This window comes from Cuculus canorus, chromosome 28 (assembly GCF_017976375.1).
Source record: "Cuculus canorus isolate bCucCan1 chromosome 28, bCucCan1.pri, whole genome shotgun sequence".
NCBI lineage: Eukaryota > Metazoa > Chordata > Aves > Cuculiformes > Cuculidae > Cuculus > Cuculus canorus.
This window is the reverse complement of record NC_071428.1, coordinates 472633-494839: the sequence shown is the minus strand read 5'-3', so window position 1 is coordinate 494839 and position 22207 is coordinate 472633. Positions and strand designations below refer to the sequence as shown.

General features: G+C 57.1%; 3 protein-coding genes across 5 annotated transcripts; all 3 read left to right on the top strand.

Moving 5' to 3' along the window:
- The first annotated feature begins 838 nt into the window (after positions 1 to 838).
- On the top strand, positions 839 to 3036 carry CIART (circadian associated repressor of transcription). The gene is made up of 5 exons (XM_054051173.1): positions 839 to 1363; positions 1887 to 2151; positions 2339 to 2414; positions 2499 to 2577; positions 2692 to 3036. The coding sequence occupies exons 2-5, from the start codon at positions 1912 to 1914 to the stop codon at positions 2924 to 2926; spliced, it is 630 nt and encodes a 209-aa protein (XP_053907148.1). The 5' UTR covers positions 839 to 1363; positions 1887 to 1911; the 3' UTR covers positions 2927 to 3036.
- Positions 3037 to 3727: 691 nt separating this feature from the next.
- MRPS21 (mitochondrial ribosomal protein S21) lies at positions 3728 to 5795 on the top strand. Its single transcript, XM_054051174.1, has 3 exons — positions 3728 to 3869; positions 4571 to 4663; positions 5575 to 5795. Exons 2-3 carry the CDS (start codon positions 4581 to 4583, stop codon positions 5753 to 5755), a joined length of 264 nt encoding a protein of 87 aa, XP_053907149.1. The 5' UTR covers positions 3728 to 3869; positions 4571 to 4580; the 3' UTR covers positions 5756 to 5795.
- A 1213-nt stretch (positions 5796 to 7008) lies between these two features.
- On the top strand, positions 7009 to 21372 carry PRPF3 (pre-mRNA processing factor 3). Of its 3 annotated transcripts, XM_054051166.1 has the most exons (18): positions 7009 to 7146; positions 8261 to 8427; positions 8694 to 8795; positions 9481 to 9651; positions 10061 to 10191; positions 13572 to 13718; positions 14153 to 14236; positions 14337 to 14557; positions 15239 to 15545; positions 16522 to 16688; positions 17229 to 17311; positions 18067 to 18210; positions 18474 to 18573; positions 19039 to 19152; positions 20101 to 20219; positions 20776 to 20859; positions 20958 to 21019; positions 21103 to 21372. In XM_054051166.1, exons 4-18 carry the CDS (start codon positions 9507 to 9509, stop codon positions 21247 to 21249), a joined length of 2055 nt encoding a protein of 684 aa, XP_053907141.1. In that variant the 5' UTR covers positions 7009 to 7146; positions 8261 to 8427; positions 8694 to 8795; positions 9481 to 9506; the 3' UTR covers positions 21250 to 21372. The 3 variants fall into 3 exon arrangements, with proteins under 3 accessions (XP_053907141.1, XP_053907140.1, XP_053907142.1); XM_054051165.1 differs by lacking the exon at positions 8694 to 8795 and having other exon boundaries at positions 21103 to 21371; XM_054051167.1 differs by lacking the exons at positions 7009 to 7146; positions 8261 to 8427; positions 8694 to 8795; positions 9481 to 9651 and adding an exon at positions 12329 to 12424 and having other exon boundaries at positions 10060 to 10191; positions 21103 to 21371.
- Positions 21373 to 22207: the final 835 nt, after the last annotated feature.

Below are 22207 nucleotides of genomic sequence, written 5' to 3'. Positions count from 1 at the left end.
GGGAGCTTGGGGGATGAGGGGACAGGGATTTTGGGGGTGGGGGGCTGGGGAAGTGTGTGGGGGGGGGTGGGCTCTGGGGAGATGGGAGGACTGGGGGAGCCATGGGAGCTGTGGGTGAAGGAGGGGCAAATGGGGGTGTCTGGTAGCTCTGGGCTTGGGGGGCTGAGAGCGCTGTGAGCTCTGTGGGGCACAGGAGGGGCTGGGGGCTCTGGGGCTGGCAGGTTGGGGGGCGGGGGGGGCCATTGCGGTGGGGGTCAGGGGGCTGTGAGGGTTATTGAGGGGTTATTGGGGGGCTGTGAGGGCCATGGGGATGGGGGGGCTATGGGGGTGTGCGTCAGGGAGGGATTGTGAGGACTATGGGGGGCTCTGATTGTGAGGGAGGGGGCTACGGGGGCTATCGGGGTGTGGGGGGAGCTATGAGTCCTATGGTGGGTCGGGAAGGGGCTGTCAGGGCTATAGGGGGACTTTGGGGGGGGACTGTGGGGGGGCTGTGTGGTGGTGAGCTGGGCGGGGCTATGGGGTGGGCGGGGAGGGCTGGGGGCGGTCTCGTTTGGTCACGCCCCCTTGGGGCCACGCCCCCGCCCCACTCACGTGACCACCCCACGAGGGGCCCCACGCGCTGCCCTCTGCCATTATGTAAGGGCGCCGCCCGCCCCCATTGGCCTCGGCGCGGAGCGAGGCCGCCGCCCATTGGCTGCCCGCGGCGGGGGCGGGCCCCGCGCGCCCCGTGTCTCCACATGGGGGCGTGGCCTCGGCTCCGCCCTCCCGGCCAATCAACGTGGGGCGTGTCCCGCGCGGGCCAATGGGGAGCGAGGGGCGGGGATAACGCGAGAGACCACGCCCCCTCGCCGGGCAGTGCTCGCCAATGGGAGCGCGAGGGGCGGGGCCCGGGGCGAGGCACGTGCGGGCAGGCACGTGTCCGCGTGGGGCAGAGCGGGAGAGACCGGGGAGAGACCGGGATAGCGAGACCGGCACCGGGGAGAGACCGGGACAGCGACACCGGAGAGAGAACGAGAGAGACTGGGACCGGGGAGAGACTGGGGAGAGACCAGGACCGGGGAGAGAGACCGGGACCGGAACAGCGAGGCCGTGACCGGGAGAGACCGGGACAGCGAAACCGGCACCGGAGAGAGGGACCGGAACCGGAGTAACGGATCAGAAGAGCAGGACCGGGAGCGGGGCATTGACACCGGGAGAGAAACCAGTACAGGAACGGCGAGACCGGGACCGGCAGACAGGGACCGGGACACCGGGACCGGCTGAGACCGGGACAGCGAGACCGGCGCTGGGATCAAGACACCGGGACGGAGTCACCGGCACCGGGGAGCGACACCGGCAGCGCCGCGGCTGCAGGCGGGGGCAGGTGGGAACGGGGGTCCCGGTCCTGGGGGGCGGTTCTCGGGACTGGGGGATTCCGAGGCTGAACGGGGGGGGGTCCCCAGCCTTGGTGGGGAGGGGGGGTGTCCCGGTACCGGGGCCTGTTGGGGGTCCTGGTTCTGGGGGTCCCAATGCTGGGGGGGGGGGAATCGTGGTGCTGGGGGGCACTGGGACCATTTGTGGGGTCCCAGCACCACGTGGGGGGGTCCCCATCCACCCTACAGGCGATAGGAGGTCCCTGTCTTGAGCGGGGGGGGGGGGGGGTGGTCCTGGCCTGTTTCGGGGGGGATCGTGGTGCTGGGGAGCCCTGGGGCAAGTTTGGGGGTCCCCAGACCAGGGCAGGGGGGGTCTTAGTCCTTGTTGGGGGGGGGGGGGTGTCCCAGTGCTGGGTGGGTTCCTGCATCTCCAAGTTGGGGGCGAGGGATGCGGACACCCCCGGGGGAACGCGATAATTGTTTCTATTCCTATTTTTCCCCAATTTCCTCTCTTTCCCCCCCCGCCCCCCCCAGCCTCAGCCGAGCGGGGTCGCCCCCCATGGAGCCCCCCCCCCGCTCCTGCTCCTGTGGCTCCCCCACCTCCAGCCCAGGGGGCCCTTCAGACAGCGAGACGCGCAGCCCCCCCCCAGGACCCCCCAAACCTGAACGGAGCCGCAAACGACCGGGGGGCGCAGATGGAGACTCCCCCAGATTATCACCCCACGCAGGAAAGCGGCCCCGGAGGGGGGATGGCCGTGACACCCCCCCGAGTGACAGCGATCGCCTCTTTGCCCAAAAAGTGAGTTTTTGTCAGAAAAACTGTGGGGCACCTCTAAATTGAGGGGGGGAGGCAGCGTTTGGCCTCCCGAAACATTGCGTGCGCCTGGCTCTGCCTCAGTTTCCCCCACTCCAAATGAAGACGGGAGGGGGGGGCACTGATGCTCTCCCTGCATGCCCACCCCCCATCCTCCTCATCTTCCTCGCAGTGTTGGGAGCTGCGGGGCTTCGTCCGGCCGCTGGCGGAGCTGCTGGAGGGGCTGAAACGGGGGCGATACGACAGAGGTGGGTGCCTCCTCCTTGCACCCCTTCCCCCCCTTCCAGCCCCGCCATTCCAAGGAGGATTCATGGGGTTTTGGGGTTCTGCAGGGCTGAGCAGCTTCCAGCAGAGCGTGGCCATGGATCGCATCCAGCGCATCATTGGGGTCCTGCAGAAGCCCCAGATGGGGTGAGTGACCCCCAAATCTCCCGGGGGGAAGGGGGGGGGAAGGAGGAGGCACACCACAGAGACCCCCCGCAATGGGGTGCCCCCCGCTTTGACAGCCACTCTCTGCCCCCCCAGCGCTCGCTACCTGGGGACGCTGCTGCAGGTGGAGGCGATGCTCAGGCTCTGGTTCCCCCACGTCGCCCCACAAGATCCGGACCCCCCCGAAAATGCCGCCGTCCTGCTTCGCCGACGCCCCCCTGCCGGCCCCCCCGGAGCTCCTCGATGCCGCCGCCTGCCCGGGGAGCCCCCCCGTTCCACCCCCGAGCACCAACCCCCCCAAACCGGGACCCCCCAGCTGCCGGATCCATGACCCCAGCTGAGGGGGCTGGGGGGGGGCTCCTGGTTTTCTTGAGTTTTGCCTTTTTTTGATGTTTTTTTTAATAATTATGGACTGTGAGCGGGGGACCCCCCCTGTGCCCCCCCCCCCAGGGACCCCCAAACCCCGTGGGGGGGCGCGTGCCTTTGCCCGGGGACGGACTGGGGGGGTCGCGGTGCATCGCGGGGGGCTGGTCCCCCCGCTGCCCTGGTGCCTTCCCCCCCCCCCCCCCCCTGGCGTTATGGGGGGGGTGATGGGGAAGGGGGGGAAGTGTGTTCTTCCCTCCCCTCTCCCCCGTTTACGCCCCCCCTTTCCCCATGTGGGGCTGCCCCACACCTCGGCCCTGCTGGGAGCAATAAACGGGGCCACCCAGTGCTGTGTCCTTTCTCTTGGGGGGGTCGCAGAGGGAGACGGGGGCTGTATCGGGGGGGAGGGCGTCCCTAGGGATTGGGGGGCTGTATCCGGGATTTGGGGGGTCCTCGAGGGGAAGGAGAGGCCCAGGGGGGGTGGGAGAGGCCCTGGGGATCGCTGCAGCCCATGCGTGGAGCGCTGGGACCCCCGAGTGCTGTCCCCCCCCCCCATCCCAACCCCCTTAAACCCCGCCCACACTCGGATTCCCCAGCCACGCCCCTGAGACAGGTCCTAGCCACGTGACCTCGATTGCGTGTCAGGAAGCCACGCCCCTTTCCAAAACAGCCACGCCCACACCACGTTAAGCCCCGACCCCATACTCTCGCTCATCTACCAGCCACGTGACTCCGCTCCCGACGTGCTCCTCCCCTTCACAAGCCTCACGTGACCCACAAGTCCCGCCCCCCCCGCCGCAGCGGTTTCCGGTTCCGGTCGCCGGGGATAGCGCCCTCCGACCCGGGGCGTTCGCGGGTCTCGCCGCGATCGCACCGGTACCGGGTTGGGCGCCCTGCCGGCTCCTCCGTGAGTGGGTAGGAGAGTTTGGGGGCGCCGGGAGCGGGCTTGGAGTCCTGCCGCGTTCCCGGGGTGTTGGGGTGCCAAGGGAGTGGGGGTTCTGAGGAGGATCCCCCCATGTTCTGGGTCGAAGGTGTTCCCGCGGGGGTTGAGGGGTCCCGGGAGGGGAGGGAGGGGTTCTGGCGGCGGTTGGGGGTCTCGAAGGGATGTTCCACCACTTTCCCAGGGGATGGAAGGCTTCCCGGCGGGGGCTGGGGGCCCCTGGAGGTTGGGGGTCGGGGGGGGGGGGGTTGTCCTATAATGTTCTGTGGAGTGGAGGGTCCTGGGAGGCTCCGGGAGGGGTCCTACTGCGTCCTAGTGGGGGTGGGAGGGAGTTGGGGAGGTTCCCACCACGTTCCAAAGGGGATTCGGGGGTCCCACTGCCTTCCAGTAGGGGTGGGAAGGGTTTGGGGAGGGTCCCACCACATTCCTAGGGGGATTTGGGGGTCCTACTGCATTGCAGTGAGGGGTGGGAGGGGATTAAGGGCTCTCACCACATTCCTAGGAATGTGAATTCATGTGAAGGGTGGGAGGCAGTTGAGGGAGGTCCCACCGTGTTCCCGGGGGAATTTGTGGGTTCCATTGTGGGATGGGAGAGAGTTAAGGGGTCCCACCGCGTTCCTGGGGTATTTGGGGGTCTTCGTGTTGCCCTGTCTCACTCCTCCCATCCCACAGTGGTGCTGCCATGGCAAACCATCTCCGGTTTGTGGGCCGCACCGTCATGGTCCAGAGCGGCAACGTGGATGCAGCCTACGGGGCGCTCAGCAGGTCGGGCACCGGGGGGGTTGAGGGGCTCAGGGGAGTTTGGGGTCCCCTCGGATTTAGAACTCAGCCCAGCGCCAATAACCAGGCAGGGACCCAGCCATGCTGGGACTCCAGAGGTTTAATTAGTGCTTTGGGATGCACTAATTGAACAGGTATAATTAGTGGCCGGGGTCCCCAACCACTCCGGCTGCTCCTTGCACCATGAAAATGTTTAGAAAATGCATTTTTAGACCTTTTCCCTCAGCTCAAAACTCCTGAAGTGCAGGCGCTGCCGGAAGCTTTTCCTGCGAGGTCATGGATCCTGGTGCCTCCTCAGACATGGATTTAATGACATTAACAATTCATTAAGACACAAATCAGTACAAAGTCAAGGAGGGGGGCAGGGCAGGGCTCTGGAGGGGTGGGGGCTCTGCTGGCTCCTCCTAGGGTTGGAGGAGGAAGAGGGAATCCCATGGCCCTGTTACACCCACCTTCATTTTTCCTGGCCTAACGAAGCTCTGAGCGTGCTTGTTCCCCTCCTCGTTATCCTCAGCCTCCCACAGGGCTCGGCTGATGAGGAAAGCAAGCTGGGGTGGCCGAGGGATCCCCGGGAAGCGCGGCATCCCCATGTCCTTGCTGTGTCCCCGCTGCATCTGCTCCTGGCATGCACTGATTTGTGCCTGGCGTCTGCAGGCAGCGGAAAGTCATTTCTTCTTCCCAAACATCGCCTGTTGTGCCTTTTCTGGGATTAAATATCATTGGAATCGCTCCAGCTCCGAGTGCGAGGCAGGAAAGTTAAAAACACAGCAGTGAGGCCTGATTTTACCCAAATCGCCTGGATTTTGGCCCTTTGGGGGCTCACTGCAGAGGAGGGGCTGGGGGTGGAACCGGTCTCTCCCCACCTCTTGGGTCCAACGCTCTCTCTCCCCATGCAGGATCCTGACGCAGGACGGGCTGGTGGATGAGGTGCGGCGGCGCCGTTACTATGAGAAGCCGTGCCGGCGGCGGCAGCGCTTGGCATATGAGGCGTGCCGACGGGTCTATAATGCCGAGATGGGCCGGAAAATCGCCTTCCTGTCACGGACCACCCGCGCAGACCCCTGGCTGGGCTGCTAGGGACCTGCCGTGGCCCTGCAATAAATGATCGGCCTGTTAATTAATGCCTAATTGTGCTGTCATGGAATCGTGGAATGGTTTGGGTCAGAAGGGACCTCAAAGCCTAGTCCCACCTCCTGCCATGGGCCGGGACACATCCCACTGGACACATGTGTCACGGAGCCTCAGCTGCTGTGTCAGGACAAGCTTTTACAGCAACAAACATAACAGATTCGGCACAAGAAACTGTTCTTTACAACCTTTGTCCTAAAGGCGCTTACATGGCAGATTGGAGTTTGTCGGAGTGAGGAGTGCTCTGCTCTGCCTGCAGGGCTGGAAATCCAACCGGAGCGGTGCTGTGCTTGCCCGGCTGTCTGGAACGATCCAGAGCCAGCGTTCCCCAAAATAATCAATCAGCTTCAGTAATTGATCACATCACCAGTGCTAGATGCTCTTTCTCTCCCAGTGATGTTATAGAACCATGGAATGGTTTGGGTTGAAGGGGCCTCAAAGCCCATCCAGTTCCACCCCCTGGAACCTATTCCACTGGATCAGGGGCTCCAAGCCTCATCCAACCTGGCCTTGAACCCCTCCAGGGATCGGGCAGCCACCACGGCTCTGGGCAACTTGTTCCACGGCCTCCCCACCCTCACAGCAAAACATTTCTTCCCAAGATCTCATCTCAATCTCCCCTCTTGCAGCTCAAAACCGTTCCTGCTTATCCTCTCCCTGCACTCCCTGATCCAGAGCCCCTCCACAGTTCTCCTGGAGCCCCTTTCAGCACTGGAAGCTGCTCTAAGGTCTCCCCACAGCCTTCTCCAGGCTGAACAACCCCAACTCTCCCAGCCTGGCCTCATACATGAGGTGCTCTCAGCCCTTGGATCATCTCCATGGCCTCCTCTGGCCTCGCTCCAACAGCTCCGTGTGCTGATGACTCCAGAGCTGGACACAGGCTCCAGGTGGGCCTCCCAGAGTAGAGGGGCAGGATCCATCTCTTCCTGCTGGTCCCACGGCGGTTTCTGGGATCCAGGCACACGTTCCCGGCTCCTTTGAAGCTGCTCCCAATCGCGCTGTACCCTCTCGTCTGTCATTAATCACGTTAATTAGCGCTGAGGAGGCGGAGCCGCTGCGCGGGAAACGCGGGGATGGGGGTGGGGTCGTCAGTCACGTGATGTGGGTGGGACCAAGAGCGCATTGCACCCTAAGCCACGCCCCCTCCGCGCATCCCGCACTAGGAGCTCCGCTCCCTGCTCCGTCCGCCTCCTTCCCGGCATCCCTCGCGCGAAGTTGCTGGGGGAGGTGCAGGCTCCGCGCGCGCCGTTTCCGTTTCCGCCCCGACGCGCCGTCACCGTCAGGGCCGCCGCCGCTGCTACCGGGCCCCGGGGCCTGCAGGGGCGCCGCGCCCCGCCCCGGTGAGGGGAGAGGGGGTGTTCATGGAGGGGAGGGGCTGAAGGCTGAGGGGACCTCGGGGCCTGCGAAGGGGACAGGCCCGGTGGGGAGGGGGGGGGGGGCACCGGGGAGACGGCAGAGAGGGGAGGCAGCGGGGATGGGGTCTGAAGGGGGAGGGAGACAGCGGGGTAGGCGGTGGGTGATGGAGGGGAGAAGCGGGGGTTTGGGAACAGAGAGAATGCGGTAGCGGGGAGTCTGAGGAGGGCAGCAGCGGGAGAGGGGGCTGAACGGAGAGGGGGTGGGGGGAAGGAGGGTGCTCCTGGGAGAGGGGGACAGGGAAGGAAGGGAGGGGCACTGGGGAGCGGGAACACCGGCGGGGGTGGACAACAGGGAGGGGAGGACACTGGGGAGTGGGGTCACCGAGGGGGGTCGAGGGGAGCAGCAGGGAGGGAGGGGCTGGAGAGTGGGGATATCGCCTGGGGGGGCAGCATTCGAGGGAGGGGGGAACACTGGGGAGGGAGGGGCTGAAGGGAGAGGGGGACAGCAGGGAGATGGTGCGTGAGTGGAGGCAGCAGGGAGGCTGAAGGGTGAAGGGGGGGACCTCGAGGCCTGCGGGGGGGGCCAGGGTGGGGAAGGGGGGTGCTCCCGGGGGAGGGGGGCAGTGGGGAGCAGCTGAGGAGTGGGGAGCCAAGGTGGGGGGCCACCGAGGAAAGGGGTCACTGAGAAGGCTGGGGATGAATGGGGGGTGGGGGCTGAAAGGAAAAGGGAGTTTAGGGCCTGCAGGGGGCCCCACGTTGGTAAAGGGAAAGGGGGTGCTTCTGGGGGAGGGGGGCACTGGGGAGATGGGGCACCGGGGACGCAATGAGTGAGGGAAACGGGGCACCGGTGAGAGAGGGGCACTGGGAAGGCTGTGGGTGTGGGAAATGGGGCAGCGGGGAGTGGGAGGCGGTGGGGAAGTTAGAGGGCACCAGTTTGACAGCTGCTGAGGGAAAGAGGGGCATTGGGTGAGAGTGAGGTGGGGATGTTGGGAATGGGGCGGCTGAACAGAGCGGAGGGGCACCAGATCCCTCCGTGCAGTCCTGTTGCGGCGATCTGTCCGCAGCCCCTCTGACCCTGTCTCTTTTTGCCCCCTCGAAGGAAGCCATTTGGCCAGCAACCACGGGCTCAGCCTCTTGTCATCTCGGGAAGCGACGTCGCGAGGACAGTCGGGGCCTGAATCGGTGGATTCAAAACCTCTCTTGGGTGTGACTTCCCCAGCGGCGTCCCTGCCAGCCCCCTCGAAGGTGCCGAGTCAGAGGTTGCAGGTGAAATCCCGTAATTGTGCTCTTTTGGACCTTCTATTTAATTATCTTTGGGAAAGCTGCTGTGGATGTGTGAGGCCATGGGAACTGTTGGGCTTCTGACCCTGTGTTGCTGCTCTGAGCCTGTGAATTTACTTCTCTGGGCTGCTCCCCAACCCTAAACGGAGAAGTGCTTCGTTAGAGCTGACTCCCAGTTCTCTGTTTTGGTAGCAAGAACCGTACTTGATCAATTTTCTGTTTAATTAGACCCTCATTAACCCACTCCACAGGCCATTTTGCATGAGGAAGAAACACTGAGGTCAAACATGTTTCCTTAAGAAGATTTTCTCCTGTTTCCAGATAAAGGAGACTTGGATTCTAAATCAGATTAGGCATGTAATTAAATGTTCTTGCATCCGAGGCTGTGCCTGATGGCAGGCAGGCCGCTAGCGCTTAACGGTGAGAAATCTCCACCTTGGAAAAGCTGGAATTTCTGCTTTGCCAGCGGGCAGCCACAGTATTTAAGCAGCGAGCGTGGAGGCAGCCAGGCACGTGCTGAGCTTTAACGTCTCAGTGAAGCGTGTTTGAGAGAGCCTGTAAAACGGGAAAGAGACAGATTAAGAGTGAGCGGGTGCGGGAGGTGTTTCCGTATCCATTTGGCTTGCGTTGAGCTTGTGCCCACCGCGTTGGAACTGCTGAGCCTGTGGGGCTTTAAGGGACTGGGCTGGCAGGAAAAGAACTGAGGGGTTCAGAGTGGAGCTGAGGCCTGAAGGTGCTCGCCGGGTGTCTGTTGTCCATCAGGGAAGGCTGGTGGGACACATGGTGAGCACCTTCCAGATGGATTTTCCTTTGCAGTGCCTCTGGTCAGGCTCCTCGCTGCTCAGGTCCACGTGGCTCCTCTAATTTCAGCTTGTGTTTTGAAAATCAGGCAGCAAAACTCATCTCTGAGAGTTGAGCTTCCTCCGCTTCCTCCGCTCTTGAGCTTCCTCAGGGAGGAGGAAAGTTGGGCACGGAAGTGAGGATCATCTGATGCTTCCTTTCACTGATCTGTGGTTTTCTCGCATGCCCCCTTCGCAGGATCATTTGCTTCAGGCCTGGCAAAGATGTCGCTCTCCAAAAGGGAATTGGATGAGCTGAAGCCATGGATCGAGAAGACAGTGAAGCGAGTGCTGGGCTTTTCAGAGCCCACTGTCGTCACCGCGGCACTCAACTGTGTCGGGAAGGGCATGGACAAGAAGAAAGCTGCCGGTATGTCCTGCGGGTGCCGGGCAGACCCTGTGGCAGAGCCGGGTGGAGCAAACGGGCCTCACAGAGCCTCTGAAATAGCCTCGGATCCGATATAAACGCTCTCCCTCTGCTCCTGGGAGGAAAAATGAATTTAAGGTCTCTTTTTTTCTTGAAAATCCTAATTGAACCTGTGGCTTTCTTTGCTTTTAAACATTAGAGCCCTGATTTTTTTTTTTCTCCTCAAGGCCTGAACTTCTTTAATCCTTCAGAATTTAAAGCTCCTGACAGCAGGATCCGCAGATACTGGAGGCCATAGATTCTTCGTAGGATTGAATTCACCTTTAAGTGTTTTACGGCTTTGCCGTGTGGATTTTCCTGCCTCATCCCACAGAGGCAATTCTGAACTGACACAACTCTTGCTCTTTTCCAGACCACCTCAAGCCCTTCCTGGACGATTCTACCCTGCGATTTGTGGACAAGCTCTTTGAGGCGGTTGAGGAAGGCCGAAGTTCCAGGCATTCCAAATCCAACAGCGATCGGAACCGGAAGCGAGAGCTGAAGGTGATTATCGATTATTGATTGCTTTTTTCCCTGTGGTTTGGTGGCCGTGCAGGCAGCGCCGGAGCTCTGCCACACTTTCCTCTTCCAGAGGTACTTCCCGTAATGCTTAAAGTTCAAGAGAAAAGACCTTTCTCCATGATGAAGTGTGTGAGCCTTTACCTTTCGGTTCTCTCCGGAGGAGGCAGAGCCAGACTCTCCCGGTGACAGAGTCTCAACTTTCTGATTTCTTTCGGCTAAGCGTGTGGCAGATTCACTCCACGGAGCTCCGGCTCTCTGTTTTGCTTCATGCTCTTAACTGCTGTGTTGGCAGTGCTGGGTTTTCACTGGGAGCCTGGGATATGTGCTCCCATTGCTCTTCCTTGCCCAGACATGTGAGCGTTTTGCTCTGCTGGTGGCTTTTCCTATCGGGAAGTGAGTGAGGCTCTGTGGTGGGTGATCTGGTGGGTTTGCATTCTCTTTTTCCATTTGGAATCCACTAAAGGTGATATTGGAGAGCTCTGTCATAGCAGCAGGTTGTTGACAGCAAGGTTTTAACAGCTCTTTGCTGTTTCTCCTGCCTAATGCTCCTCTGGAATGGTGGAAGTCTCACGCACTCAGACCTGTTTTCACCCACTTTCTTTTCTTGAAGACTTCACTTGCAATCTGGAATTGCGGTTTTCCACTCACTTGTGTGCCGAAGGGGGTTCTCTCCGTGCTGAGTCTGTCTCCTTCCCCTTTTGAAGGTTGTAGCAATCTGTTTTGCTGTGACAGTTTCAGGCAGCGCTTAACCTTGGTGAGCGCAAATGATCTGGTTCGGGATTTAGATTTCAGCCGTGTTAGGAAGCGACTGTCTTCATTCTCAGTTTTCCCTTGGGAACTTGTTCTCCTGCTGTCCAGACGAGGAATTAACTGGGTCTGGTCTGGATCTGGGTGCAGTCACCAGATAACAAACCGTGTGTTCGATCAGCTCCTGCCCTGCGGAGCTGCTGTGTGATCTGATTTGGTGACTCAGGTTTGGCTCCGGGTGTCCCAGTACCCAAGAGCAGCAAGAGCTTAAAAGACTTCGTTCTCCTGTAGCTTTCATGGCGCTCTAAGCGTCTTTTCTGGAATCAGCATAGAATGGCTTGGATTGGAAGGGACCTCAAAGCAGTTCAAACCCCCTGCCATGGGCAGGGACAACTGCCAATGGATTGGGTTGCTTCCAGTGTTTCTGTGCTGCAGTTCCACTTTAATTTGGGTGTTGGGCAGCCTCATGCTGTGCTGAGCTGCCACCCTGCCATTGGAAAGCGAGGTTTCAGCTGGATTGGTGGATGTGAACTGCTCCCTTCACCCCTTTTCCTTTGTATCTCTTGGGGAGGTGGCAGAGAGATAGGGATGTCCTCATTCCCATCCCTATGGGGAGTTCTGGGGTGTCAGGATCGCAGGGTGACTTTGCAGCCCCATGGCACAGCTGACACGTGTGGATCTCACCTTTCCTTGCAAGTTGCATTTGGACTGTGCCCGCCTTTGGGCTGTCTCATCTTCTTCTCTTCCTCCTGGTCAGAACCGGAGCACTGCAGGATGGGGAGGGAGCGGCATCCTATTCCTTTCGTGCTGACAGAGCGGAGCAGGGCTGCAGCTGGGTGTGGAGCAGGGAATTTGTCTCCAGCAGAGCGTCCGCTGGGGCGTCTCACATGAGCGCTGAGGGTTCCCAGCTAACCCCAGCACAGGGCTGGGAAACAGCAGAGCAGACTTACCCTCTTCTCTTGGCTCCTGGTGTGGGGACGGGCATCCTGCCTGCCAAATCTCACCCTCTCTCTCTGGAATTGCCTTTCTTGGAGGGGCTCCATCAAGATCTGGATCTCTTTTCACCCTGCTGTAACACAAGATGGCCTGGCGAGATGTCAGATCACGGTCACGCTTACAGACTGGCTTCCCCCCCACCGCAGTGGAGGTTATAGAGCTTAATTTGTACTCATAGGCTGAGATCCTTTAGCCCTGAGCAGTGGATTTATCCAGAACTGATGGCGTTTGCTGTCCTCAGCGTGCTGTCTGGCCTGCCCTCTCTCTCCTGGTTAATTCACGTGGGGTAGGTCATTGCTTGGGAAGTTTCAGGAACTAAAACGTAATGGTTTACACACTTTATACTATGGGCAAGTCCTTTCTCTTGAACTTGTAGGTTTTCCAAGAAGTACCTGTGTCTGGATGAGGAAGTGTCCTTGTAGGATATGAACCGTTATAGTGAAGAAGGGATTGCAACTAACGCTTACAACCGGTGTGTATATTTTCTTTTCAAATAACACCTCCACACACACATTACAATAACACGGTTGCATGGACAAATCCAGTTTACCACACACACACCGGGCACTGAGTAGCTGAAATCCCTGGCTGCGCTTTCCCGAGCTGGGATGTGCCGGAACGGTGTCCAAGACGCGCTCCTCGAGGACATTGAGGGGCTGGAGAGCATCCAGAGAAAGGCAAGAGAGCTGAGGAAGGGGCTGGAGAAACAAGTCTTAGGAGTAGCAGAGGGCCCTGAGGCTGTTCAGCCTGGAGAAAAGGAGGCTGAGGGCACCTCATCAGTGTCTACAACTGCCTGAAAGGATGTCGTAGCGAGGTGCTGATCTCAAGTTGTGCCGTGGTTCATTCAGATTAGACATCAGGAAAAATTTCTTCACCAAAAGGGTTCTCGGGCACTGGCAGAGGCTGCCCAGGGAGGTGGTTGAGTCCTCATCCCTGGAGGGGTTTAAAGATGGGCAGATGATGTGCTCAGGAATATGGTTTTGTAGCGGTTGGACTTGATGATCTCAAAGGTCATCCAACCAAGCAATTCTATGGTTCTCAGGAGTGGTTCAGTTGGAGCACAGCATCTTTGGCCCTGAGCTGGAGTTGGCTGGCTCGAAGTGTGAGAGGATGCCGCAGGTGTCCTGACCTGCACCAGCTCTGGGGCTGCATCCTCCTTTTTGGGAGGATATGCTAGAACCCTTCAGCAAACCCTCTGAAGTTGGCAGAAGACATGGAAACCGTTTTATCCCAGTCAGGCCCGCTCATGGGCAGGCTTTTTCCATCCCTCCAGGTAGCAGAGCAAGACCTTAAATCTCCTCAGTGCCCTAAAAGCTTTCACTGCTGAGAGAATGGTGGTGGCTTTTCCACAGGCCTGTGAAAAAGCCTGTGAAGTCCTTTTCCCTGTGAAGTCTGCTCTCCTTTGAGCTCTTGCATCAATCGTCACTAATGCCCCTCTGGTGGGCGACCACGGGATTCCCAGTAGATCAGCCCGTGCATTCCACCCTGGAAGCCCTGCACCGCAGCTCTGACCGGACAGTGCTGGATCTGATCCGCGTGGTGGTTTCTCATCTTGAAACACTGTCTGGAAGAGGAATTCTTTGGTTTTAACTTCTCCTCCTTCTCTCCTTTTCGGTTAGGATGTGTTTGGTGATGACTCTGAGGTATCCAAGGAATCTTCTGGCGTCAAGAAGCGGCGCATTCCACGATTTGAGGAGGTTGAGGATGAGCCGGAGGTCATTCCAGGCCCGCCGTCGGAGAGCCCTGGGATGCTCACCAAGCTCCAGGTCAGTCTGACTGGGCTGTGGGATGCGAGCTCTGCCCCAGAACGAAGCTTGGCCATGCTCAGGCTTCTGGATCCCAGTGGATTTTAGTGTTTACTTTGCCTTAATTCCTATCACGAGCCGAGGAAGCAAATGGCAAGTCGCTGTTCTTGCAACTTCGTTTGCTGCAATTGTTGCCTGTGTTCCCTTCACTGCTGCTCGTGCATTAAGCTAATGATAATGTGAATGTCCTCTTCGCCTAAGCGGGAGTATATGGGCTTAGCAGAGAGTGCTTATGCTGTTCGGTTCCTTCCCGGCAGCTGGAGGTCATTGATGAGAGCGGTTTGAGACGATTCTGTTCGCTCTGAGCTGACTCGTGTGCGTTTGCAGCTGTAAAAGGGCACCAAGGGCCCCTTCTCGCCCTCTGGAAAATTCACCGTCCGATGTTCTTCCCACAGATCAAACAGATGATGGAGGCGGCCACACGGCAGATTGAAGAGAGAAAAAAGCAGCTGAGTTTCATCAGTCCTCCAACACCGCAGGTACCCACCAGGCGCAGAGGGCAAATCCCATGCTCCCTGTTCCCATTAGGACATCTTGGCTGGAACAGGCACGTAACAAACCTCCTTTATCTCTCGACAGCCAAAAATTTCTTCTTCATCCCAATCGGAACGTCTCCCCATCGGCAACACGATCCAGCCTTCCCAGGCAGCAACATTCATGAATGACGCCATCGAGAAGGCCAGGAAAGCTGCGGAGCTGCAGGCCCGGATCCAGGCTCAGCTGGCCCTGAAACCAGGGCTCATCGGCAACGCCAACATGGTGGGGCTGGCCAACCTCCATGCCATGGGCATCGCGCCGCCGTGAGTACCTACCACTTGCGGTGCCGTCCTGGTAGTGTAACGCTGGGCTGCCAGCGGAGGGGATGGAAAAAGCCAATTCGGGTTCCCTGACAGCAGCTTTAGAGGCTGCTGAAGGAACAAATGTAATGTTAAAGAGGAGAAATGGAGGTTACTCCTTCCTAGAGTGAGAGTTTCCCAACTTCTGCGCTTGGGGTTTGAGTCATTTCTGAGATGTGACGTTACGAGGAGAATCATTGGCTAGCTTGGGTTCGAAGGGACCTCAAAGCCCATCCAGTTCCACCTCCTGGAACACATTCCACTGGCTCAGGGGCTCCAAGCCCCATCCAACCTGGCCTTGAACCCCTCCAGGGATGGAGCAGCCACCACTGCTCTGGGCAACCTGGGCCAGGGCCTCCCCACCCTCACAGCAAAGCATTTCTCCCCAAGATCTCATCTCAATCTCCCCTCTTTCAGCTCAAAACCGTTCCTGCTTATCCACTCCCTGATCCCAGAGCCCCTCCCCAGCTCTCCTGGAGCCCCTTTCAGCTGCTCTAAGGTCTCCCCAGAGCCTTCTCTTCTACAGGCTGAATAACCTCAGCCCCTAAATAAGTCCTGGGTCAGTTTGTTGCTTACCATGGAAATAAAGCTTATGTTTCCTCTGTACTCGCATTTTAATGCCCCGTTATCTTGTCTTGCCCCCAGGAAAGTGGAGCTGAAGGATCAGACAAAGCCTACGCCACTGATCTTGGATGAGCAAGGCCGAACTGTTGATGCGACTGGTAAAGAGATTGAGTTGACTCACCGCATGCCAACCCTAAAAGCAAACATCAGAGCTGTGAAGAGAGAGCAGTTCAAACAGCAGCTTAAAGAAAAGCCCTCGGAAGATATGGAGTCGAACACTTACTTTGACCCCCGGGTCTCCATAACCCCAGCCCAGCGTCAGAAACGCACCTTTAAGTTCCATGAAAAAGGCAAATTTGAGAAAATTGCCCAGAGGTTGCGAACGAAGGTATTTGAGGTCTTGCCATGCTACCTGACAGCACGGAAGTGAGGGTTCGGTTCGGGATGGGAGATGACTCTCCTCTCCCGGGATGCAAAGGGAGCCATGTTGGCTCTGAGGAAGCAAAGCTTTTCAGGAAGGTCAGGTGGAACTTTTCTGTCGACGGCAGAAAGGCGGGCACCCAAATTAGAATGCGTGTGTGGAAAATGTTTCCTTACAGCCAACTTCACTCGGGGAAACACAAGATCTGTTGGGTTTTTTTTAGCAAAAGATTGAAAATTTCCAAAGAGAATGGGTTGTTTTCTGGCCAAGTCTTCTTCCCACAGCAGAGATCACCCCGGGGGGGAGATTTGAAGGAATGTTGATAAAATAAGGAAGAATTTTGTTATTTCGAGGGTGGGGAGGCCCTGGCCCAGGTTGCTCAGAGCAGTGGTGGCTGCCCCATCCCTGGAAGTGTTTGAGGCCAAGTTGGATGGGGCTTGGAGCCCCTGATCCCATAGAATGTGTTCCAAGGGGTGGAACTGGATGGGCTTTGAGGTCCCTTCCAACCCATTCCATGATTCTAAAATGCTCAAGTTCTTGGGGAGAAGGGGAGAGAAAAGCTCCACTAGAGAGAAAAGTCATGGGATACGATGCCTAGGGAGACATTCCTTTGGGATTGTTCCGTTCCTCAGTAATAAGACCAGATTTTGGGACAGAAGAGCTCCATTAGACAGAAAAGTCCAGGGATACGATGCCTAAGGACAGAGGCATTCGTTTGGGATCATTCCAAACTCCTGGAATGAGTCTCATTCAGTAATGAGACCAGATTTTTGTCAGGTTTGTGAGCTTCTGATGCCATGTGCAGTGTGGTTTCTTCCACAGGCTGCTTTGGATTGGTTTACAACATAAATAAATCCTGAGGTGCCTAGGTGCTGGGCTTTTCCTGAGGGCTGTGCTTCTTCAGAATGACCTTTATTTGGCGTTTTCCTCTCCGTGTTTTCAGGCTCAACTAGAAAAGCTGCAGGCAGAGATCTCGCAGGCTGCCAGGAAGACTGGGATTCACACTTCCACCAAGTTGGCGCTTATTACCCCAAAGAAGGAGCTGAAGGAAGGGGAGATCCCGGAGATCGAGTGGTGGGATTCCTACATCATCCCCAACAACACGGACTTGTAAGTATTTCTTTGCTTGGTTTTGATTGTTCTGCTGCAGGAAGGAAGTTGGGAGCTTCTCATGGGTAACAGGGTCTGTTGAGTGCCAGGATCTGCCTGGCAGAGCTATGGAATTCCACCTCCCTCATCTCAGGTCCAGGGGCACTAGATTTGCTCCCAAATCTCTCTTGGGGCTGGTAGTAGGAGCGTATGCCATCTCCGTTTTGGAGGCAGTGTTCCTCCAGCAACCCAGAAGGTGACTCCAATGGAATTAGAGGGACTTTTTGACCCAAAATTGGTGGCGTGGTTCGTTTTATTCCAAGCGTAAGCGTTCATATGAGTCTTGTTGAGGTGTGGGAAGCCTTCCTCCTAACCGTGAAATGCGGGTGGGTGTTTCCCTGGGGATTGACACCACGTTGCTGTGTCTCCTACAGTCCATCTAGCTCTGATCTGTGCTTCCTGAGGGAAGTGTTAGAGGGTTTTATCCATGGGTTGTGTTTAAGGAAATGCAGGGATTCAGGCTGGGAGGTTTGTGATGACACCCCGCTCTCTCCTTTCTAGAAAAGGTGGAACGTCTTCAAAGAAAGATGAGTACTTCGGAATCACAAACCTCGTGGAGCACCCAGCACAGCTCAACCCACCAGGTACGGCCCTGGTTTTGGTCGATGTTGCTGTAAACTGGAGACAAAAATGCTCTGAGGAGCTGGCGCGTGGTTGGCTGAAGCCCTGCAAGTTCCCACTTGCAGCCCAGCATCTCCTGTCCCTGTGGGGAGAAGAAATCATGTGAAGATAAGTTGGAAAAGTGGAAGAGAGATCATAGACTCATGGAATGGTTTGGGTTGGAAGGGACCCTAAAGCCCATCCAGTTCCAACCACAGGCAGGGACACATCCCACGGGATCAGAGCCCCTCCCCAGCTCTCCTGGAGTCCCTTTCAGGACTAAAAGCTGCTCTAAGGTCTCCGCGCAGCCTTCTCTCCTCCAGGCTGAACAACCTCAACTCATTGACTCATTGAGGGAGTCTGCCCTGAGTTTAGAAACCTATAAAGCCCGTGGCTGCTGCCAGTTGCTTGCTTGCCCGTCAGTGGCCTGCTCTGCGCTGACTGCTCTCGCCACGCAGACACATGCTCCTCATCTCAGCCAGGGTGGTTTGACCTCCTTGCCCTGAGAAAAAGGACATAAAATAACCACAGAGCATTTTAATTTTCTGTAAAAAAAAAAAAGCTGGTCCAAACCCCGTTTTTCCAGTTCCGTGTTCAGTGCAAACAGTCTGCAGGGTCAGGTTTGCTGACAGCACATAGGTGTAACAGAGCGAGGTGCAGGCATAACCTTGCAGGCCATGTTTTCTCCTGCTTCTTCCAAAGCTTTCTGTTGTTTACCTTGCCTCGTTTCTCTTCCCAGTGGACAGTGATACACCTGTGACCCTGGGGGTTTATTTAACTAAGAAAGAGCAGAAGAAACTACGGCGACAGACTCGGAGGGAAGCCCAGAAAGAGCTGCAGGAGAAAGTCAGGCTGGGCCTGATGCCACCACCAGAGCCCAAAGGTAAATGACTGCTGTGGCAGGTGGGCTGCAAGCCTAGCTCCGGGCTGATGCGGGCCTGCAGCCGTCACACCAGCAGGAATGAGGCTGGGAATGCTGCAGGCCTCTACGGGATCGCGTGGATCCACGTATCCCTGAGTTTGATAACCTGCCCATCCAGTCAGGTTTTGAGCCTGCCAGTGTGCCTGGTGCTGCCATGCTTTTCCGTTACGGCAAAGCGGTGTCTGACGGAAGCCCCTCACAGCTCCTCACCATTTCCTTTGCAGTACGAATTTCAAACCTGATGCGAGTGCTGGGGACAGAAGCTGTTCAAGATCCCACGAAAGTCGAAGCTCACGTTCGAGCGCAGATGGCGAAGAGGCAGAAGTAGGTGGCACGTCGTACCTTTCTTTTTGGTCATTTCTAGTCAGAGTTAGTGCTTGCGCTGCATTTGTAGAGAGTGAAACCCTTGAAGTGATTCGGCAAGGCCGAAGCGGTGCGATTTTCTAGCCCTTTTAGCAGCCTGGAATGACCCCCTCAAGGCCGGAGGGTCTTGCTGATCAGTTCATACCTCTGCAGTGGCCTCGTGCTCTGCCTTAACAGGTTCCACACCACGATGATGATCACCACTGCTGTTATTACTAATCAATGAGAATTAATTGAACTGGTGGCTGTTTTAAAATGCCCACATGCCTTTAATTCAGGCAGAAATCTGGGCAGGAGTTGCAGCTGCTTTGGGATCCAAGGAATGAACATCTTCTGTGCTGAGGAAGAGAAGGATCTGTTCTGATGCCATCGCGGATGCACTGTAGGCTGCTTTTTGCTTATTGTTGCATCTCTCTTTGCATCCAGAGCTCATGAAGAAGCGAACGCTGCGAGAAAGCTCACGGCAGAACAGCGAAAAGCAAAGAAGATCAAAAAGCTGAAAGAAGATGTTTCACAGGGTGTTCACATAGCTGTGTACAGGTGAGTGCTGTGCCTCTTCCTAAAGACACCTGGCAAATGCCCTGTCGGAAGGTGCTGGCAGAGAGCAACAGCCTTGAACGGCTCCTCAGGTTTCCATCAAGTGTTGAAGGATCTCATCTGGTAGCAATTACACTGTCCCAAAAGGCCTGGAGCTGTTGGAGTGAGTCAGGATGAGGCCACGGAGATGATCCAAGGGCTGGAGCACCTTGAGGACAGGCTGAGAGAGTTGGAATTGTTCAGCCTGGAGAAGAGAAGGCTGTGGGGAGACTTCAGAGCAACTTCCAGTGCTGAAAGGGGCTCCAGGAAAGCTGGGGAGGGGCTCTGGATTAGGGAGTACAGGGACAGGGCGAGGGGAATGGTTTTGAGCTGCAAGAGAGGAGATTGAGATGAGATCTTAGGGAGAAATGTTTTGCTGTGAGGGTGGGGAGGTCCTGGGTCAGGTTGTTCAGAGCAGTGGTGGCTGCCCCATCCCTGGAGGGGTTCCAGGCCAGGTTGGATGGGGCTCGGAGCCCCTGATCCAGTGGGAGGTGTCCCTGCCCATGGCAGGGGTGGGACTGGATGGGCTTTGAGGCCCCTTCCAACCCAAACCATTCCATAATTCTATGTCCGTTACCTCTGTCCTTAACTCACCCTGTTAAAGCTGAGCACAAAAAACACGATTGAATGTTTTTGATGAGCAAAGCCGTCTCCCTGCTCTCAGACCTGACCTGGTGCATTTATGTTCAGAAATCAGGGAGCTTCCAAGACCTCAATGAAATGAGAATGGGAAGGGACGGGCCGAGCCGAGCCTCTCTGAGCCCCAGAATAAACGCATGTCACTTCCAGGTGTGGGTAAAGCTCCTGCGGAGCTGGAGGAGGAGATGCCGGGTGCAGTTGAGGTGGAGAAAACAGCTTTTCTGGCTCGGGATAACAGTTCTGGTTTTCCCTTCCTTTTTATTTTTCCATTAGGGTCAGAAACTTGAGCAATCCAGCCAAAAAATTCAAAATCGAGGCGAATGCTGGCCAGCTCTACCTAACAGGCGTGGTGGTTTTACACAAAGACGTCAACGTCGTCGTGGTAGAAGGAGGTGAGGACTTGCCGGTTTTGGTCACCGCACAGCATTGAACAGCTTGCCCCTGGCGAAAAACACCCTGAAAATTGTTGACTGAGGGTTACCGGAGGGCAAGGAAGCGAGGAGGCTCTTTGAGACTCCCTTAATTACGGCTGTAATGAGGTTAGCACTGTAATCAGTCAGAAAGCCCAGCGTGCTCACTGTGGAAAGGCAAAGCACTTTGATTTGAATCCTTGATGCTTTCTGAGCGGGTGTGTAGAGCGAGGAGAGCATTGGCTCCCGGTTTGACGCTGTTCCTCACACTTTGCACAACTTCTAAGAATTTAGCGAACTGTTGAAGAGCCTGTTTGGCACCAGGAAATCCAAAGGTGGCCAAGAGCCACGTGCTGAGCCCGAGGATGCAGGAAAAGCTCTGGGTTGTCAGTGCTCGATTGGCCTTGGTACTTTATTCACCATACCTGGTGCACTGGGAAGTGTTTGTTGGTGTCCTTTGGTTTCTCCCGCTCTTCAAAACCCTCTAAAAATGGGAGGTTAAAGGAATTTTTGTGAACGCTGTCTTGGTTCTTCCCAGGTCCAAAAGCACAGAAGAAATTCAAACGTCTTATGCTTCATCGAATAAAGTGGGACGAGCAAACATCGAACACGAAGGGAGAGGGTGAGAGTGGGTCTGGGTGCAGAGGGGTGGCGGAGCAGCTCTCACAACTCCTCTGCCTTCGCCGCTTAAATCAGTTTTATTGGTTGGTTTCGTTTCAGATGAGGATGAGTCCGATGAGGAGTCTGTTAAGAAAACAAACAAATGCTCTCTGGTTTGGGAGGTGAGTCATTAACTTCCATTAATTTCCAGACATTAATTTCCTTTGGAGGTGGGTAGGAAAGGGTCCCTTTCTCTCCTCCCCAGGGCACAGCGAAGGACCGCAGCTTCGGTGAAATGAAATTTAAGCAGTGCCCCACAGAGAACATGGCACGGGAGCACTTTAAGAAGCACGGAGCTGAGCACTACTGGGACCTGGCGCTCAGCGAGTCTGTGCTGGAGTCCACAGACTGAGGGGAGGGGGCCGACACCACCGCCCCCGCCTCGCCCCACGGCCCCTGGTTCTCCCACCGCCCCTGCTTCCCCTCGTTCTCCTCAGCGCAGTGATTAAAGACATATTTTTTAAAACAGATCACTTTGAACGCTTGGTTTTGGGTGGAAGAGGGGAAGTGGCTGCCCTGGGTTTGCCTTCGCCGTCTGTGGAAAACAGGCAGGGGAAGAGCCAGGCGGTACAAGGGGACTGAGCTCCCTCAGTTTGTGGGTGACACAGAAGTAGGGGGAGAGAGTGGATCTGCTGGAGGGCAGGGAGGCTGTGCTGAGGGATCAGGCCAGGCTGGATATGTTCATAGAATAGTTTGGGTTGGAAAGGACCTTAAAGATCATCCAGTTCCAACCCCCCTGGCATGGGCAGGGACACCTCCCACTGGGTCAGGGGCTCCAAGGCCCATCCAACCTGGCCTCAAGCACCTCCAGGGATGGAGCAGCCACAACTTCCCTGGGCAACCTGTTCCAGGGCTTCACCACTATCATAGTGAAGAAATTCTTCCTCATGTCCAGTCTAAACCTGCCCCTCTCCAGTGTGTACCTGTTCCCCCTCGTCTCATCCCCACAAGCCTTTATGAACAGCCCCTCCGCAGCTTTCCTGGAGCCCCTTCAGGCACTGGAAGGTCACTCTGAGGTCTCCTCGGAGCCTTCTCTTCTCCAGGCTGAACAACCCCAACTCCCTCAGCCTGTCCTCGGACGGGAGGTGCTCCAGCCCTCGCAGCATCCTCGGAGCCTCCTCTGGACCCGTTCCAACAGCTCCATCTCCTTCTTCTGTTGAGGATTCCAGAACTGGCCCCAATCCTCCCGATGAGGTCTCCCCAGAGAGGAGCAGAGGGGCAGAATCCCCTCCCTCCCTGCTGGCCGCGCTTCTCTTGATGCAGCCCAGGACACGGTTGGTTTCTGGGCTGTGAGCGCACGTTGCGGCTCC